The sequence below is a fragment of the Tuber melanosporum genome, assembly GCF_000151645.1.
Source record: "Tuber melanosporum whole genome shotgun sequence assembly, scaffold_30, strain Mel28".
Classification (NCBI taxonomy): Eukaryota; Fungi; Ascomycota; class Pezizomycetes; order Pezizales; family Tuberaceae; genus Tuber; species Tuber melanosporum.
Window position 1 is genome coordinate 691,492 of NW_003298975.1, and position 18,890 is coordinate 710,381.

Genomic DNA, 18,890 nt, shown 5'->3' on the forward strand with positions numbered 1-18,890 from the left:
TAGCGTTCCGCGAAGATTGCCCCCACCAAGCTGGGGAGGAAGTGATTGGGAGATGCATGAAGAAATGTAGTTATTGGTCCATCGAGTATGCTCGTGGTTGGGTGGATTGAATTTATTTTATATCGAGTGAAGTTGAAGGTGGTGGGGGGGAGCTCGGTGACCCGCTTCACTGTACATTATAGTTGGCAAGTGGTAGTCGATAAGTCGAGTGATGGGTCTATGAATATTTGTTTCCATTGTTTTCGTATTTTAAATATTTTTTGTTTACTACCTTTTTTATATATACATTTGTTTTGTCATCGCGTGAGTAAGGAAAGCTCCGGTAGCGAAAGGCAGCGGTAACCAGATGTGGTTTCGCGGTTGATTGGTGTTTCAGATTGTTGCTGTCGTCATCTGCTAGGCATGAGAGGGTTAAGGATATTACGTATGTGTAGGGTATTACTGAGCACTGCTTGTGCTAAATGCTGCTGTTGCTTGTTCTGGGGGCTGCCGCTGGACGCGCACGGTAGTCTACTCGAGTAAATTAATGGCAACGGGCAGCGTTTCACCGATCGAGGAGCGAGTAAGGTAACGTAACCTATGGAATCAGAAAGAGGGGCTTTTGCTTGCTGTTGAAGGAGCTCTGGAGAACGTTATCGTGTGAGTTCTTCCTCCCGTTATCCAACTGTCACCTAAGTTATACAAGTCACTATGGTGGAGATATACTCGAGTACCCCAGTTCTAGGCGTCAACTGTAGCATTGCGCCGCACTGGGTCGCATGGTGCGGAAACTGGTCACGCAACCCCTAATAACATAACCTGACATGATCAGAATCAGATTAACATATGCTAAACACTTGACCACCACACGATCGTTGCCTAGCCACCATTAACTAATCAAAGCCCCAACTGACCAAGAGCCAGGCTTGGCTTAACCCCGTCACCATCAACTATAACTTGACTTAACCTACAACAATCTAAGGCACGGTGCTCGCACCTCCTAAATTTACATTACCGGTATCTCCATAACGATCAATCCGCCTTAACAAACCCACTCACCGCCAGACAGGGTTCTTTTTTTTTTTTTCCTTCCCATCCCGCTGCTTCGCTGTCCCAACTGTAAGGACGCCACCACTGCCTCCACCGCTACTACATCCACCAGTTCCACCGGGAACGTGAGTACCTGTAGCGTGCTTAATGCCGTTTGAAGCGATGTCGGCTTCAGTTGCGGGTTTGGAAACCGATAACGACGACGATGGCGAGCAGCAACAGCAGCCGCGAGAGACGCTGCTGCAGGAAAAGGAAAGGGTTTCGTTGGACACGCTTCCGGACGAAATCATTCTTACGGTTTGTGAATTCTTGGATGTGCCGGAGTTGGGGGCTCTGGGGAAGGTGATTACTACTTTCTTTTTTTTCTCTCTACCTTTCCTTTTCCCGGATTTTTCTACTATATCTTTTCGTTGGGATGAGTGGATGCGGGATGAGGTGCAATGAAGTGGCTGTGATACGTAGCTGTGGTAGCTATGTCTGTAGGTGGGTAGGTGGGTAGGTAGGGAGATGATGGACAGCTAGCTAGCCAGCTAGACTTTAGGGCACCGGAGACACGATAGAACTCTGTGCAGCATTGGACCGGATCAAAACAAGAGAGAGGGGGGGAAGGGGGGAACGAGTGATCATTTCATCCTATCTACTGTACCTACCCACCTAACTATCTGGCTAACAAACTGACCCCCTCCCGCATCCACATACCCCTCACTTACCCTTACTACCACTGCCACTCGCCTCTCTACTTTACGCTACAGTTGTCAAAAAAAAAAAAAACTGCTAACAATTACCGGCCCCAGACAACCCACCGCCTCCGCGCCCTATCCACGGACCCCCTCCTACACAAGATCCGGCTCCACCGCGCCAAAGCGACTCTTGCAGCCTCCCTCCAACACCGCCCCTCCCTCCCGCTCCTCCGCGACGCGCAAATATACCTGACCCGCCGCCAGCACACGCAGCGCGTCCTCTCCCGTGCACTGCTTGGGATCAGATTGAAGCATCACTTTCTCACCCGGCCGAGCCTCCCCGCGCTCCAGGAGCGCGGCGTGATGTACCGGTGCGGTGGGATTGCACCGGCGCTGGCGGGCAGGGCGAAGGATCTTGAGAGGGAGAGGGTTAAGGATAGGTTGAGGAGGTGGGTCGTTGAGAGGCTGAGCCTTGAGGAGGCGGTTGGGTGTGGGCTGGTCTTGAATAAGGTTGTGTGGGAAGAAGGGAGGAGGGAAGGGGTCAGGAGTATTGCTAGGAGACTGATGGCAAGGTGGGGGAATGATGGGCAAGGGGAAGGGAAGAGGAAGGTTGGTGGTAGTGGGGTGGCGTGTTGGGGGAGAGGAAGGGTGGTCAGGTATGATCCGCCCAGAGCAATGGTTTTGGGGCTTAAGAGACACTTCGAAAAGTTGGCTGCTGAGGGGGGAATTCACCCCCGCGTCACGCCACTCTACCTAATTGGAAGTAGGAATTGATATCAAGTGGCTTGCGAATCCCTATGTGTCGAGCGTCGGATTGGTAATATCCAACCTATCCAGCCTGTTGGGGGTTCAAGGCAGAACCATGGGGGGACTTGGAGGTGTGGCCAGAAAGTTTACCTGTCGTTCATCTGCACTGTATCTATCTATCTAACTAACTAACCATTTACCTCCCCATTAGTAATGCCTGTCGCACAGTCATTATCATTTAGCCTAGTGCCTTCTCCCCATAACCTGGATTAATGTATCTTACAAGAAAAGTAAAGTGACGTGACGAAATTCAAACCATGGTTGCATTGAATTTTGCGCATTAACTGGTACCGTATCGTACGGTGATTCCCATGCTGCTGCAGCTAACTGAGTGTGAGTTTGTGTGTCTCAGGATGACACTCTGGAATAGGAATATAATAGAACACGCAGGGGTATTGCTTAGCAATACACAGCCTACCGTGCTATGGTACCGTACTGGTACTACCATACTTGAGTATATGATCCTTTATTTTGTTTTGTTACGGTAACTGCCTATTGTGTAAGGGGCGACTGGTTGGTTGGTTGGGTAGCTGTGGTGGGGAAAAGCTACCACTTTATTGCCTCCCCCACATGTAATAAAACCCGATCAAGCTATTATCCACGGAGCCACAACAAACACGTATCGCCGATAGTCCGCCAGAAAGGTGAAGGCATGGAGCAAGGTGAAGGCAGCGAGGCACAGCAGTAAGGGCATCATGACGGGAAAGGTAAGAGGAAGGGATGGGGGTGTGAAGGAGAGTATGTCGACAAAGTGATAGTTCACACAGCCCGTACCTTTGCCCCCTACAGCAACTGCGCGGTGAATTAGTGAACTCACGTACAGCGCACCAATTATCTTTGGTTAATATATCGCTAAGAATGACGAGAGAAAAAAAGGATTATTTGCTTTTTTGCATTAACTTTCAATGGCTCGGTATTCGGGAACTCCCTTGACTTCTGTTTCTAAATAAACCATCTACCGTGCTAGTCATCCGCCTCCTCCTTCGCCAGGCCATGCTCCCGGAGCAGGGACTGTATCTCTTCCGCGCTCCACAAGTGGTGGTGCACCTTCCCACTCTCTGTCTTGCCAACCGTTGCGAATTCGACTGTTATTAAGAGTACCATTAGCGCCCGAGCACCGACATGCAATTATAAACGCAAATGCTCCTCCCACAGGGACCCGGAGAAAGGCCGGAAACGTACTCTTCTCGTTGCTCAAGGTAGTGCTGTCCATTGTCTTGCTCAGCACCTTGACAGCAATTGCGCAAGCTTCTTTCAGATCGCAATCTTCCTTGTAATCTTGCTTCAATAGACTCTGGGCAGAGGCATTATTGGCACCAACAGAAGTGGCTTTCCAACCACCGTAATTGCCGGAAGGATTGGATTGGTAGAGCTGGAATTCACGTTGTGAGTCGTAACCTGCGTAGATGAAAGAGACACCGAACGGGCGTAGGCCTGCGTTGTAAAACAAAAAACAAAACATCAGTTTCAAATGTGGGGGCGGGTTTTTCTCGTATCTATTTATTCACCCCTGCGGGGTTTTGTTTTTGTTGAAACTGACTTACCGCCATGTTGGGTGTAGCCTTGCTTCAGATCACATAACCTCCTAACAAGTTGCTCACATGGGATATCTTCGTTATAGGTGAGAAGGTAGTTTTGTGCAGCTTGTCGAGCGTAGTTAATCAAAATGTTTGCATCTGCCGTCATTCCAGCTACTGCGCAGATCATGTTACTGTACTCATCAAAATCCATCTCCCTGTTAGATCCTAGCCTTCCCCATAGTTCGAAAATAAATCCGGTGGATGATAGACAAGGGAGAGAAGTTCGAAACTACTGACTCGTTCAGGATGTACAGCTTCTCCGCACTTGTATCCTGTTCCAATAGCTTGCTTGTAACCTTTCTCTCTGCAGCAAGAACAATTCCATCTTTCGCTAAGACTCCTAGAGCGGTTCCGGCATGAGAAATGGCCTCTAGAGCGTATTCCACTTGGTAAAGACGACCTTCGGGGGAGAAGATGGTTGTCTGGTCAGAGAGTTTAGTCAGCGTCGATAGTTTATCAATAGCAAAGGAAATAAAGGAGGAGCATAATCCAACCCTAGAATCATAACGCCTAGACATCTCGGATGAGGTTCAAGATAGGATATAAGATGTGTTGTGAGATTGATGGAAGGGATGAAGTTGGTTGAAGGAGATGCTAGTTGGCGGGGGTGGGGGATGGACACTCGCGTTGCTGGGTTGCTGTCGAGGTTTCAACGGATGGACCTGCAATTCGACGACGAATGACGCCAAGACACTTAGAATGTCTCATGCGCAACTTCGAAGTGTTCAAATCTCCACCAGCCACAGTAACCGGTGATCCCATCTTCTGCCTCTTATTACTGGGACTTTGCCGTCCCTGATCTTGCGACAGCTGGTCCGTAACATGGCTTCCTTTAATCTTCCGAACCGTCCTCCAGCTCCCGCATCCTTCGGAGCACCAACAAGACCTCCGCCACTCGCTCCGGGTTGGACAGAACACAAAGCTCCGACAGGTTGGTTCTCCTTCTACAGTTCACAGCAAACATGTCTGACCGAAATGTAGGCCATACTTACTACTATAATGCCGCCACAAAAACTTCTACATACACTCGCCCCATCGCGCCATCGGCAGCCCCCCCATTCGCTCCAAGCCCAGGTCCTTTTCCGGTATTCAATGGAGCAACAACCCCTTATTCTGGGAGCTTCCCCCCTCAAGTTCCTCAGCAGCCATTCCCCAGACAATTTCCCCCGCAACAGCTCCCACCCCACCAATATGGCTACGGACGCGGCGGTGGTGGAATGGGGAGGGGCGGGCGGTTTGACAAACGGAACCAAAACCCGCGTCATCGCCAGCAAAAGCTACAGGAGAAGCCGGACAGACCAAAGTCGAAGTAGAATTCCTTGTGATTTTTTTTTTGTTAGCTGCTTGGGTCTAACGAAAGTGATTAGGCGGGAGATACCAGGCATGGTACCATGGGTTCTTGTTACTACGAAGAAGGGGAGGAAGTTTGTTCATAACACTACGACTAAGGCTTCGCTATGGAAAGCTCCGGAGGACGTCCAGGCTGCGATTGATGCGATGCCCCCGGAAGAAGACCAACCGAAGGAGCGGAAGAAGGGCAAAAGCAAGGAGGCCGCGACGCTTGAGGGCGGGAGTGGAAATGAGGTCAGGTCCGAGCAAGAGGAGAGGAGACGGGTTGCTTCGGTTGCGGTGGCTGCGGCGGCTGCGCTTAAAATGGAGGAAGGGAGAGGTGGCTCTCTAGATAGGGCAAGTGTTACACTCCAAGAGCAGGAAGAAGACGAAGAGGAGGAGGAAGAGGAGGACGAGGGAGATGAAGAATATGCTCAAAAAAGGGTGAAGACTTCAGAACAGGGGCCAGTGGAGTTTACGGAGGACGATGTGGCCTGGCAATTAGAGGCTATAGCTCAGGAATATGGCTTTGATGAGGAGGACCTTGATGAAGGCGAGGAAATGACCGACGAGGACAACATTTATTTGTTCAAGGTGCATAAACCCCTACTAGTTTGATTCAATAACTTTGGAACAATCATCTAACACTTTCCAGGAGATGTTGGCCGAATACAAGGTCAACCCGTACAGCACTTGGGAGAAAGAAATGCCCCGAATCGTGGAAGACTCTCGCTACGTCCTAATAAACACAACAAGGGCACGAAAAGGGGTCTTCATAAACTGGTGCCGAGAGCGTATCGCAGAACTAAAGATCGAGAAGGAGAAGACTAAGAAGCAGGACCCCAGAATACCCTTCTGGGAATTCCTAAAAGGAAATGCAAGTGCCAAGTTGTACTGGCCCGAATTCAAGAGAAAATGGAAGAAGTCATCAGAGATGAAAGCCAGCAAAGTGCCTGACAAAGACAAGGAAAAAATGTATAGAGAATACATCTCTCGTAGGTACCCCGATCTCTACTGCTAGTTTGCAAGGCCCCAGCTAATCATCATTAGATATGAAAATTTCCGAACCCCTCCGTGAAAACGATCTCAAAAAGCTACTAAGGTCCACCACCACCTTGTCCCGCCACACCACCCTCGAAACACTTCCGGACTCAATCCTAGTAGACGTTCGATACATCACCGCGCCAGATAACATCCGCGGCAAGGTTATTCAGGATCACCTGGCGACTCTTCCGGAGGACCTAGAAGAAGAGAAGGGGCGGAAAGAGCGTGAACGGCGTGAACAAGCCCTCCGAGACCGAGAACGAGCCGTCAGGAAGGAGCAGTGGAAATTCCGGGGCGAGGAGCAGAGGGCCAAAGAGATGCTCAAGGAAGAAGAGGCGATGATTGAGAGAGCAAAGGTCGTTGGGAAACGAGGGCTTTTAGGACACATTACCAAGAAGGAGGGTACTGCCGAGGGTGTCAAGGACGATAATGAAGGTACGCCGAAGCTGGATGAGCCCGGCTGGTGGGCACCCGCAGAGTGAGCGAGAGTTTGTGGTTCGTGAGAGGGTGGCAGAGGTCGTGGAGGTAATCGAGAACCTGGTGATGTCCGAGCATAAATATATAGATCTGTACACTATCACATCGAGAGATTGCATAATAAGATAAAAGCCAGCTCATTATAGTCCTCCCTAGAAGGCATTCTCTAGTAAACTACCGTATTGCACTCTTGACAGACCCCCGGATCTACTCGTACCTACGGAAGCGTTGCGTTGTCCCTAGGGGTCACAGTTTTTCAATTAGTGAGGTCACAGTCAGAATACTGTACCAGATTGATACTAAGATCTGCCTAGTGTCTACCAATTAAGAGCGTCACTTATGAACTAAAAGTGTGAAACCGGGGGGGGTGAAGGAATTTGGCACCCAAGCCACCCCTATTCTACAATAAAATAAAAATATAAAAAGCAATCTGATTAAGGAAGAGGCATTCTCCCCAGGGTCGAAAAGGCCCTCTTTGCGCTCCAAGTCATAACACATCCCGCCACATATGCACAAGAAAAGTGCCAAACGCACCTAAGTCTGCCACCTCCAACAGCTGGAATCTGGTTCTCCAACTGCGCGAGACCTGAGGTGCCTTTATCTTTTCCCGGTCCGCCCTGCACCTGTGTCCTTCCTTTCCATGTTGGCTTCCACCTTGGGTTTACTCGCGAGCTTCGCAACTTGTTCCTCCCATTCCTCTTGGTAACGGGACGGCGGGGATGGTTGTTGAGGTTGTGCCTTCAACTTGTCTCTTATGAGGAACCCAAGTAGCTATAAATATATGTTAGCAATTTACATGTAAACTATTCGTAGAAGGGGAACTTAGGAAATACTTTCAGTTCCTCCTCTGACTACCGCGGTTACTATAAGGTTAACCTGCGATCTGATTGACCCCAAAGTTCCATCAGTTTTGGCAGCCGACTCCTTGAATTCACCTCGCAATTTCTCGATGGACGTCTTGATTCCCCTAATATCCTAACAAACTGTCGATACTCAGATAACTCTGCATTAATCTCTGATGTCCTACATTCGCCATCTTCAGAATATTGCCCTCCACGCGGAAGATATGTGTCTCGGTCGATCCACCAATTCCACATGAGTGGCTTTCCGTATTCCCACTGGACTGGCTTCCGGTGCCGTTGTGGGACTTGCTTTCCGCACCCTTGTTGGACTCGCCTTCGGTAACCCCGTCGGGCTGACTTTCCGCGTGGCTGAGCTCACCTCTGTCCAGTGTTCGCAAGCGGCCAGTCCGGCTTCCCGGTCTCATCTGGCCTGGCCTGTCCGGACTGCAGATATCTTCAGGCTTCCGAGCGATCCGATGTGACTGCTATAATTCTGGGGAGCTTTCGGGGCATTTGTATAAATTGTTATCAATTGAGCAGCAAACGAGCATATGCGTCAACAGCCTCTGTGCTCACATGCGGTATTTCTATCTTCACCGCCATTACATACATCATAGTAGTTGAATGACCGCTCTGTGCGCCACCTAGTGTAGATCCCCATACACTATACACTCTAAATAGTTGTACCCAACATGAAAATCGCAATCAAAGAGGAGAAATGGTTTTCCATGCGGAATCATGAAGGTGAAGGGTACTAGAAGAAGGATATAGTGGAGGGGCGGCTATAACGAAAGTAGTTAGGTATTTTACGGTTGTACTCGTACTGATACTGATATGGTATCATAATATCATAATAATATTATTATGATAATATTATTATGATATTTCAAGGGTCTCATAGCCTTCCCCTACCCTATCTAATCGGAGCGACAAAAACCCTACAATCCTTAAAATCTGTCTACCCCTTTGGTGCAAGTATGATATCATATTATCATACCAAATGAAAAAACAGCCACGGCCTCAGTCACTCCCAGCGCTGCGGCACTATCTAAGCCCTCCCAACGTTTCCGCTTTCGATTCTCAAGAACAGTTATCAAATCCCCCAAGGCGGTGGGGGGAAACAATCCCCCGGCAAAGGGTATTATCACATGTACCGATGAAGCGGCAAAGTACTCACCCCCAGCGTTGGGGAAATTGACGTGAATAACTTGTGAGCCATTTTTCCACTAAAGCGAAGAAAAGCAATTCCTTTTTTGGGGGGGGTGGGGGTGGGGGGGAAGGTTAGATAGTTTAATAGCTACAGCGCTTTGGCGTATGATATAAGACTGTATATATCTTGCAGATACCGTCTCGTATCATACACTCTTTCCGTTAAAATCTTGTCTGCTCTTTTAGGGTTGGAGATTTTGAAGCAAGTGTAGTCATGAATACTCACTCGTGTAATGTATCTCCTACCGCTTACTTCCCCCTCTATTCGAGGCGCAATGCCAATAGCCTTACTTGTGTAGCTACACTCTACGCATGTTTCTTCGTATTCCTTGAGTGGATTAACGCGTGACTTGGCATCCAAGGGCTAATCAGCCTCCTTATATCATTTACCTTCTGGATAGGCGCTTGCTTCTGGTTGGATGGATGGATTTGTTAAATAAGGTACGGAGTAAACGCAGTGAGATGTTAGAACCGGGGGTGGTAGCTGAGGGAATTCAGTGTCTACAATGGGATTTGTAAAAGGTATGAATCGTGTTGAGGAACTGGTAATTGAGGCTGTGGGAAGAAAAGTGCAAGGAATGACATCAGCAGAGGTGGGGACACGAAGGAGGGGGAGGGGAGGAGATAAGAGTAACAGTGGGACAAAGTAGATTGGTTGTTTTGTTCAAAGATAAAACGATGATCATTTCCTTAGGGTGTTTTTTTCGGAAGTCTTCAGAGGACATAAGAAACCTACTCCACCACGACAATCCGTATAGCAGTGACTGAGCAATAAACCTCCTTCTGCGTATGATACGACATATTATGCCCAACAAGATTTGTGCTATAACTACGAGTAATCTCACGAAAGATCACTCGTGCCAATGATCATTCCTACGGAGTCTGAGCGCGATTCGAGCGTTGGCCTTCCTACTTGTTACGGATCATACTCCACCCTGTTCTACTCCTTCTAAAAACCCACTACCATCCGCTAGATTACCATTTCCATGGATTTTCAATTCAATTCAATTTAGCAAACGACAAGAAAAACTATCTAAGATATTAAGTATTCCAAGCAAACTCCCTCCAACAAGCAAGCACACCACTATTTCCCAAACTCCAAGCACTAGAAGTACGCAGCCCTCATGCGGATTCCCAGCCCCGGACCTTTGATTTCTTCCTAAACATGTAGCGAAAAAATTCCTAAAAACGCAAAAGCGAGGTGGCAAAGAAAGAGGACAAGCAAAGCAAAATGGAAAGGAAGAAAACCACTAAGGCGATTAGTGTCCTTAAGTGCATGCCGCTCATCCGAGCAAGAGCTTAGTAGATGCCGCACGTCGATACAAAATGAAGGCGATACCACAGCAAGCGCTCAGAAAGAGTCCCGAAGTAAAATATAAGATATAGAAAGGCTTTTGAGATACAGCTGGCCACAGCGCAGAAAACACCTCGAACCTCTGGGTGTATATGAAGTCTCTCCATTGAAAAGTGTTCAGAAGGATAAAACATCCGCCTACAACCCAAACACTGATCAATAGTGATTCCGAGCAATTTCTAGTCCCAGACTTACCAGTGACAACAAGTACGGAGCTTAGTCCGCCCCAGCCTCTCCCAAGTATCACCCCCCCGAGAAGGAAAGAAGCAAGTGGTATCCGAGCCGAGTGTCCCAATTTGCTAATTCTCTCTTCCCACGATCGAACTTTTTCGTCCATATCTGCGAGGGTCTCTGTAACATTCTCCATTATTTGGACTAGCTTCTCTGAGGACTCCGTTAGAGTTTGATGAGCACCAGCGAGCTCTCCATAGATGCCTAAAATTGCGTCAAATTTCTAATGTATGCCATGGATTAGACTTTAATATAATAGTGATCTCTATAGGGCCAAGCCCACCATGACATGATTCTCTGCGAGAAAATCGAGCTCTCTGAATTTCTCTAAAGACTTTTCCTGTTTGGAACATAAGGGTTAGAAGAGAACCCCGATGGCGAAAATGGCCTCATTTGCCGGTCTATTGGAACATATGTGACTAACCATTTTACTAGAAATCGAATCAAAGGTCTACATCCGTGAATTGTAAGTCCCATCGTTGAATGCTTTCGGAATTTGCCGACTTTACCTGGTCTACTAGGTTGACCTGCTGGTCTGTGGCAATTCGAACTTTGTTGATTGACTGATCCGCAAAGTTAGTATAGGCAGGTTCAGACAAACATAGTAAGACTCACCGATTCGAGTTGATTAACCGCAGCTTGCCCCCTCTCATATAGCCTTTCTAAGTTACCGCTCATGGTATCCGCCATTTTGGTTGAATCTTCGGCTAAATCTATCTTTGCTCCTTTGTGATCCTCCACTAGTTCCTCTATAAAGGTTTTAAGTTTAGCAGTCGCCTCGGTTTGCACTTTAGCCGCTCTCCAGGCATCTTTGAGTGACACCTCAATAACTGCAAACAGTGATTTATGGGTTTTGGTAATGTTTCTATGAACATTGATCATTTCTTCTGCCAAGACAGTTAGCCCCTCAGAGACATATTCGATCGCCATTGATTTCATAAATACCCCTTTCGACCTCACGCCTAGCAGCAGAGCACATAGAAAAGCCGTTTGCGCGGTTGTTGCTGTATGAAGTCCACCATTGGGATTTCTGAGCCAACTTCCGGAGGCACTTTTTAGCACTACGAACTCTCTTATCCCTCACTCCCTCAAATCTTCGACATTCGAAGGGAAATTCGAGACCATCAACCTCAAATTCGCAGGCAGCCAATTGCACGCCAAACAAGATTCTCGAGTTCTCGTCTTCTTCGCTGTCAATCCTTATTGATTTACAGTCCCCTAGTAGAGACTCGGAGGCAATTTTGTGGCAGGAAGACCTTGATGAAAGTCTGCCCAATTCGGCCAATGCTGTCTCATAAGCCTCGTCGATTTCAAATAAGGGGGCGAAATCCTCTGCGCCACCATTGAGAGATGAATCATATCCTAGGGATTTAATCCAAACATCAGATGTGGAAGAGGGTGGAACTCGAGAGCGAAAAACACCCCAACACGATATGGTGGAGAGGAAGAGAGAAGTGAAAAGGAGGACAGTAGGAAGCATAGTGAAACCTTTAGACCCCCAAGAATTCCTCTCGGGTCGTGATCCTTTAGGGTAGGTGTTGGGTGGTGGGCTTGCTGTTGTCAGAGGTAGGTATGAGGGGAAGGGTAAAATTTATCAAGGTAGGAGAGTGGAAACCTTTGAATGCTAGTGAGCGGAACTTGGGGCTTAACTTACCCGACTACGCAAATCCTTTGGAGAGATCCCAAAACGCAGGGGTCCAAAATGGTGAGGTATAAATTATCATAATATTTATGTTGCCAGAAGTTCATAAGCTATCATGCATCATCTGGACAGCCAAGTGACAATTAACCAGTAAGCCCATCTAGTAGATAATTCAAAACGCTATCAGTTCAAAAACTCTGAGTGCAATCAAATTTTTATTTATTTTTAATTTTCGGTGCAACACTTGTGTTGTGCACAATTCCAGGGGCGGCCGTTTGTGTGAGTACGCACTCCTCTATCTCATAGAAACATCCCCCTCCAACTGGAAGGAAACATAAAAACAGACCGCTCAAAACGAAACATTTTAGGAAATCCTTCCGGAATTGTTTGTTTTCCCAGTATCATCATCCCAAAATGCCTCCGGGAAAGCCATCCCTTTCCCAGTCTACACATTCTCAACTTCCTGCCCCTCCTCTAGTCCTACCTTGTTGGCCAATATGCAAATACTCCTACTCCGTTACATCAATTTCGAGCCGAACCCAGTCCCCTTGGTCACATTTTGCCCAAAGGGACAACATCTATCTCGTACTTCAAACCAGCCAGCCCGGGGATGTGTTTGACCATTTAGGCTCACAAACGAGGATGAAGATATTTTGGGGAGCCCAGACGTTGGCAAGTTGATCCTTCTTGACTTCCCATGGAGAGCTCTAATATATGAGGGTGGATAGGAGGATATTGAATTGACCGCTCTAGTGCAAAAGACTATCCCTAGTGGGAATTTCTTTCAAGATCCTCAACCCGCTTTAATTGCGATTGGGCGTTCACCAGTGCTGGCTATTAAGTATCTCCACCAAGAAAAAGTGAGTATAGCTTATTCCATCTATTACTTAGCGATTTGTCCTCCTAAAAGAATATAGATGCGTCGCTTTCAGATCAAGTTTGTCTTGGAAGAAGACTACCAATCTGCTGTAGCGAGTCTAGAAAAGGTAAATTGCTTGGTGAAGCCCCCACCGGCCCCCCAAGACGCCACAGAACAAATTTCAAAGGGACCTTCTGCTCCGGTAGTGCGTCCAATATTTGCTCCTGTTTTTCATCCGACACCAGATCACAACCCCAGCCAACGTTCGCCTCCAAGGACCCCATCCACCAGCCTTCCTAGTTCCACTTCGTCTGATAGCACTGTCACAGCCACGCCTTTTGGGTATCCTCCAATTCTGCCACCCAAAGAGATGCAACAATCACAGTCACTCTTTGGCATTAACCAAAGTAAGGCCGATTCTAGGACACCGACCAGGCACGAAGAGCTCAAACGGCCCCCTGAAAGCTCTCATACAAGCTCCACTAACACCTATTCCTCGAGTCCGCCAGAACCGTATCATATCCCCGACAAGGTTCAAGATCTTCCACCCCCAAGACCTCCGCCAGGTCTAAGCAATAGTGAGCAACCAAAAATCTCCGCAGTACCGGTTTCAAGCAGTGGGAGAAGCAGTCTGGCAAGCGCTCTTCCGCCCCTGCCACAACCAACTCCTATAGGGACTTTAAGGGCCCCATCGCGGGCACAGACATCTGCCGGCTACATTCCCCACCCTATACAGACCCACGGACCAAATCACGGAGTATTCCGTCAAGCTAACGACGAGGGTTTAAGCAGCAAAAAAACTGTCCCGGCCTATCTTAACGCTATTTGCCGAGACATGTCGAACCTTCCCCACGATAACAATCCCAAGCAAGAGGATAGGTTGTCCCTCCAGTCCCCTATCCCCGAGGAAAGGAACATTCCCAACCATCTCCCGCGCTCTGGCAGTAAATTCAATGCTGCCTCTACAAGAGATGATACCTTAGTGGGGAGTAAACGGGGGAAAGGGGTGGATGACAGTGAGGACAGAAATGAGCACAAGCAAAAGAAGAGGCAGCTCATTAATATTGACGAAGAACGGGCCCGCGAGGAGGAAGATTTTGCCCAAATGGAGGAGTTCATTATCAATGCTATCCATGATGATAGCTTCGTAAGGTTGGTTGAGAGAATTGGTGGGATTTGGCAGAGAATGGGGTTTGAGAAGGCCGTGCCGAAATTATTTACTGAGGAATAAGGCTGATACTAAGAAGGATATGGGGTGGCGGTTGTGGTACGAATTGTGCATATAATTCTAGATCGGGTTCGGGTCATATCAATCGCTCTAGCTTGCTGATAGCCTATTGACTATTCTGGGCAAGACGTTTCGGCCGTTTCTAAAGGCTTCTTCCTCTCATTTGCAATCTAAATCATGTATTGTCACTCACTGTACCTAGATTCTAAGAATGGTTGACTACTGTTCCAACACCTGAGGAAAAAAATGGAGTTTTCCCCCCACCCAAACTCTGCGGTAAAGTCAGTGTATCATAGCGCACCTTGCGCCCGAGAAAGATTCCCTCCTATTCGTGACCCAAAGCCCCCTCCCAGCACCGGTGCCACAGCCGAACTCCCCAGAAAATAACGAACATCACCACCACCAAAACAGCCCAAAACTCCGAATGACCACCACTACCGCCACAACAAATAGCTTCACTAACTGCTAACCCATCACCCATCACAAAATAAAACGAAAAAAACCACAAAGAACAAAGCGCTTATATCTCCCCCTCCCCTCCGCTCTAATACCATACTCTCCACCTCCCACAACCGCACCCCAACAGCGCTCCAAATCAGCCCACCTAACGCAAAAATCCCCTCAAATGAAGAAGACTTAAGTCCCACAGCCGAGGACACTCGTACAGCACGAGCACACAGGACGGGGTACAGTAGCGCACGCTGAAAGCACGACCTAATCTGCTCGCTGCGGATTCCGGGATTTGTTTGCCTGGCGGGGGATTTGAGGGGTGGAGTTGGCGGTCAAGGTGCGGGGAGTATGAAAGCTTTATGGGGATTAGAAGTGGGGTGGGTGATATGTTTGGTTATTTTGAGTTTTGGTGAATAGGGTAGTATCCGGGTTTGTATCTTTGCAGTACGGCAAGTCACTCGTTTTTACAGATAAGCATAGGCATGGAAGGAAGGAAAGAAAGGGGGTGTGTATGTGCTAGAAATTCTAGTCAACCAGAAATTTGACAAGATCTAGTTGAAGAAGAAACCTCGAGAAGAAACTTGTACATCCGAAAGACATGAAATAGTAATCTGAAGAGAAGGAAAGAACAGAAAAGAAAATACCTATATACTAATAGTTACACTGATCTAAATCTGTATTTTCCTCAACCCCCGGACCTTCAGATACCAGTAGCATTGAACTCGAATTACCACCACTCGGGATTCGTTCCTTGTGATGCACCTTCTCAATTCCGGCCATTGTGTCCAGCAAAGCATCAGCAGCAGCAGCCATAACAACCTCAGCTCCCCCCGCTTCATTTCCGGCTAGAAGGTATTTCTCAACAGCAATACTATTGTCACTATAGCTGTCGCTGCCAATGTCTGCCGTTTTCTTAACAGTTTTGGCGGTATCCACAGTCCCGTCATCAGCGATTGGACCAGCTCCACGCATAACGTAGTCCGCTTTATCCAAGCCCTGGACATTACAACTATCGTGAAGCGTATCGAGCACGTCCACTGTACCTCTCAATTCGACATCATTGCCACCTTTGTCCTCATCGTCGCCCTGTGTCTCCGACGCCTCCGCGAAGAAACCACCAGAATCGCAATCCTCGTGTTTGAGGCCAGGATTAGACTCGATGGCTTCACCCCCGATCAACGCTTCGTATTCAGCTTCAGTTAGGAGATCACTTGGTTCATCGCTAAGTTCGCTAAGGGAGCTGTCAGATTCAATAAGAAAGCCACCACTTGCTCTCTTCTTCTGCATCATTTTCTCTTGTTGCTGCTGCTGCTCCTCCAACTCCAACTCTAGTTCATCCTCGTCGTCATCCTCGTCGAGAGTATACTTCACGGGTGTAGCTCCCTTAGCGGCGGCAGCCAGTCGAGTACTTCTACGAGATGCGACTTTGCTTTCCTGTCGCCGTAGGAAACCGCCTCCACCACCACTAGTAGCAGTGTCGTCGTCGCTGGAGTCAGCATCAAAATGATATTTGAAACTGAATTTGTGAGATCTATAATTGCGGCGTTGAGCCCCGGAGGAATCTGTATCGGAATCTTCACTTTTTTCTGTTTCCTCTTCGTCTGACTCGGTAATGGCTTTTCGTCCACGGGGTTTCCTCGCGCCGGGTTTAGCTTTAGAAGTGGTAGACTTAGGCTTAGACTTTGCTGTTTTCTTAGCAGTGGTCTTAGTAGTAGAAGCTGAAGGTAAAGCACGGAGGTTTTTGCACAGCTGTCTAAGACTCTGATGTTTCTTAGTCGGCTTTCTAGCGATGGGAGACTCCGATTCCTCAGACATAGAGTTGAATCCACCACGAAAACCACCAAATTCCTCTTCGTCCGCTTCGACAACCTCTACGACTCCTGCTTCAACAGCTTTGCTCTGATTATTCGCCATCATAGTCATCGGATGGCGAGTGCCTTCCTGCTCTTCTGGTATCCGATTGACATGATCTAAGATGCGTATCTTCGTAATAAAGCGTCGCCACATACGGAGTGCTTTTATATCACGATTTCTAGCCGCCTTTTCGTCTTGGGCTTCAACTAACCCCTCATGCACCGCTTGTACAGCTTCTTTGTATTCCTTAGCGACTACAATGCCAGTAGCGACAGGGTACGCATGACCATAACGGTACTCGAAGTCTGTCTATTTCCACCAATTAATTACCGTAGCAAAGGTATTTAGATGGGGTGAGGAGGAAGTTACAATAGCCGGAGCGAAGTCAACGCCCACAAGTCTCGCGGCTTTATCGACATTTCTCTCTATCCAACCAGGTCCACCCATTAGCATCCCTCCCCCTTCACAGATACGGAGAGAGCGATTGACATACGAGGCAAATGCACCGCCCCTTCCGGCAACATCGACTCCACAAACAAGTCGATATTCCCAAACTTGTTCTTGACCAGCTTCCCATTCACCAACGGCCCCGGAACGTAAAGCTCTGTTTGAGACTCCGCATACAGACCGTTCATCTCTGGTTCTGCATTACTGCTCCTCGCATTGCGAAGTTTGGTACTAGGTAGACGAACAGCTTTCACATACTTTACGGGTTTGGATTCTTCCTCCGGTCTCACAGTCCGGCCGAGACGTGTCCAGTTTTCAAGCGAGCGGAGCTTTATCACATCCTCACGGCGGTATATAGGTTCTGTCTTTATATTATCGCCAGACCCAGTTGTTAGTGTGCTACACTTTCGGAGCACCTTGAGGGATTCGTCACGTTTCAGGTGGCGTTCGAGGACGTATCTGTCTGGCGTTAGTATTGTTGGTTATGGAAGTGGTGATGATGGATAGGAAGGGGAGCGGAGCGGAAGTACAATGGATGTCCCTTGAGATCCTTGAGGCTTTTTGGGATAGGTTCGTGAACCGCCTTGTTAGTGAGTTCGATCTGTTCTAGTTGCTGTCGACCCTGAATTTTCAACGGGTGGATATATTGTAAGCGCACTAAGCCAATCCAAATGTTAATGGATGAATTGAAAGAAAGAAACTCACAGGATGTGCACCTGTCGCGAGTATGGCCATAACTTTATCCCACCAGGCTTCCCCAGCAGGAGTTCCAGTGACTCGGACTTTGCGAGTTTTTGTGATTAATGCTTGTGCGTAGCGTCTTGTCACGTCAGTGCAATCGCCGTCTGTATACCCAATCAGTACATTGAAGAGACCCCACAAGACCCACAAATCAGAACTAACCGTCTTCGAATCCTACAACATAACTCATCAAATTCCCCGGAACCTGTACTGGTGGCTCGATAACGCTCGGTTTCCCAACAGTTTTTGTGGCAAACGGGTCTACAGCTATCCACTTCTGCCCTCCAACGCTCCAAGCCTCCACCCAATACACCGGCCAGCCAGGCTCATCGTGTCTAGTTCCGTAATCGTTCTGCCTACAATTCCGAAGCCAAGTTTTACTAATGTAGCCAATTCCCCTTCCCGGACCTGTAGTAGCATCCGCCAGAATTTTCATGGGAGGCTCGTGGCTGGAGAATGTGAATGGGAGTGCTTGGAGGGAGCAGACGAGCCGACAAATTACTCCTATTGACCGGAGCATTGCGCAGAACAACTGCGCGCCGATATCCCTGGACCCTTTGCGCAATCTAGAGACTATTACGAATTGCTCGTAACCCAGTGGAGGGTCACCGCCTTTGTGTATAAAGTTCTAATTGTTATACACATTAGCGCCCTGAATACAAGCAGCAGCGGCAACAGGATAGAAAGAACCTCCGGCCCATCCCACCGACACTTGCTCAGTCCTGCCCTCATTACTCGGAACTCTTCTACCCAGTTCTCAGATAAAGCTTTTAGCCCCTCCAAGAAAAGTTGCGAGCGGCGGAATGGTTGGTCCTTGGGGTTGTCAATCAGAAGCCGGCGGATACTCGACTTCACCAGTGGTAAGAGATTTTTCTGTTCACCAAATGTGTTGAGAAAAGTACAACATATGCAAACCAATTGAGTGGGCGGATGTTACCTGTACCTCCAGGCTACTACACCAGCGATTCCGTAATGAGACGTGGTGGAGAAGGCATAACAAGTGCATTTTATGTGCTTCCCACCTAATTCTACGTTCGACTGGGGTTATCGTTCGTACCGTGCGTGCAGGCTTTTCGCCTTCCCCGCC

At 48.2% G+C, this 18,890-nt stretch overlaps 4 protein-coding genes; 2 read left to right on the top strand and 2 right to left on the bottom strand.

Moving 5' to 3' along the window:
- Nucleotides 1-935: 935 nt before the first annotated feature.
- Nucleotides 936-2,483, top strand: GSTUM_00006984001 (uncharacterized protein; the record flags this gene model as incomplete). XM_002839079.2 has 2 exons in its annotated part: nucleotides 936-1,371; nucleotides 1,824-2,483. Exons 1-2 carry the CDS (start codon nucleotides 1,192-1,194, stop codon nucleotides 2,481-2,483), a joined length of 840 nt encoding a protein of 279 aa, XP_002839125.1. The 5' UTR covers nucleotides 936-1,191.
- Nucleotides 2,484-3,384: 901 nt separating this feature from the next.
- On the bottom strand, nucleotides 3,385-4,709 carry GSTUM_00006985001 (uncharacterized protein). XM_002839080.2 has 5 exons: nucleotides 4,591-4,709; nucleotides 4,334-4,518; nucleotides 4,061-4,227; nucleotides 3,699-3,950; nucleotides 3,385-3,601 (listed from the first exon to the last, which is right to left on the bottom strand). Exons 1-5 carry the CDS (start codon nucleotides 4,612-4,614, stop codon nucleotides 3,480-3,482), a joined length of 750 nt encoding a protein of 249 aa, XP_002839126.1. The 5' UTR covers nucleotides 4,615-4,709; the 3' UTR covers nucleotides 3,385-3,479.
- Nucleotides 4,710-5,479: 770 nt separating this feature from the next.
- On the top strand, nucleotides 5,480-6,951 carry GSTUM_00006986001 (uncharacterized protein; the record flags this gene model as incomplete). Its single annotated transcript, XM_002839081.1, has 4 exons — nucleotides 5,480-5,786; nucleotides 5,883-6,019; nucleotides 6,081-6,420; nucleotides 6,476-6,951. The coding sequence occupies 4 exons, from the start codon at nucleotides 5,480-5,482 to the stop codon at nucleotides 6,949-6,951; spliced, it is 1,260 nt and encodes a 419-aa protein (XP_002839127.1).
- Nucleotides 6,952-15,294: 8,343 nt separating this feature from the next.
- Nucleotides 15,295-18,689, bottom strand: GSTUM_00006987001 (uncharacterized protein). XM_002839082.2 has 7 exons: nucleotides 18,494-18,689; nucleotides 17,966-18,431; nucleotides 17,768-17,907; nucleotides 17,593-17,684; nucleotides 17,109-17,521; nucleotides 16,985-17,040; nucleotides 15,295-16,924 (listed from the first exon to the last, which is right to left on the bottom strand). The coding sequence occupies exons 1-7, from the start codon at nucleotides 18,533-18,535 to the stop codon at nucleotides 15,413-15,415; spliced, it is 2,721 nt and encodes a 906-aa protein (XP_002839128.1). The 5' UTR covers nucleotides 18,536-18,689; the 3' UTR covers nucleotides 15,295-15,412.
- Nucleotides 18,690-18,890: the final 201 nt, after the last annotated feature.

Bases quoted from the DNA above. Each gene is read 5' to 3' on its own strand.
- GSTUM_00006985001 (XM_002839080.2), bottom strand. From the start codon at position 4,614: ATGTCTAGGCGTTATGATTCTAGG. The intron at 4,519-4,590 runs GTTGGATTATGC...CTCTCTGACCAG, and splicing joins CTAGGCGTTATGATTCTAGG to ACAACCATCTTCTCCCCCGA. The intron at 3,602-3,698 runs GTACGTTTCCGG...TCTTAATAACAG, and splicing joins TACCTTGAGCAACGAGAAGA to TCGAATTCGCAACGGTTGGC.
- GSTUM_00006987001 (XM_002839082.2), bottom strand. From the start codon at position 18,535: ATGAGGGCAGGACTGAGCAAGTGTCGGTGGGATGGGCCGGAG. The intron at 17,908-17,965 runs GTTAGTTCTGAT...TTGGGTATACAG, and splicing joins TGTTGTAGGATTCGAAGACG to ACGGCGATTGCACTGACGTG. The intron at 17,522-17,592 runs GTACTTCCGCTC...AACGCCAGACAG, and splicing joins GATCTCAAGGGACATCCATT to ATACGTCCTCGAACGCCACC.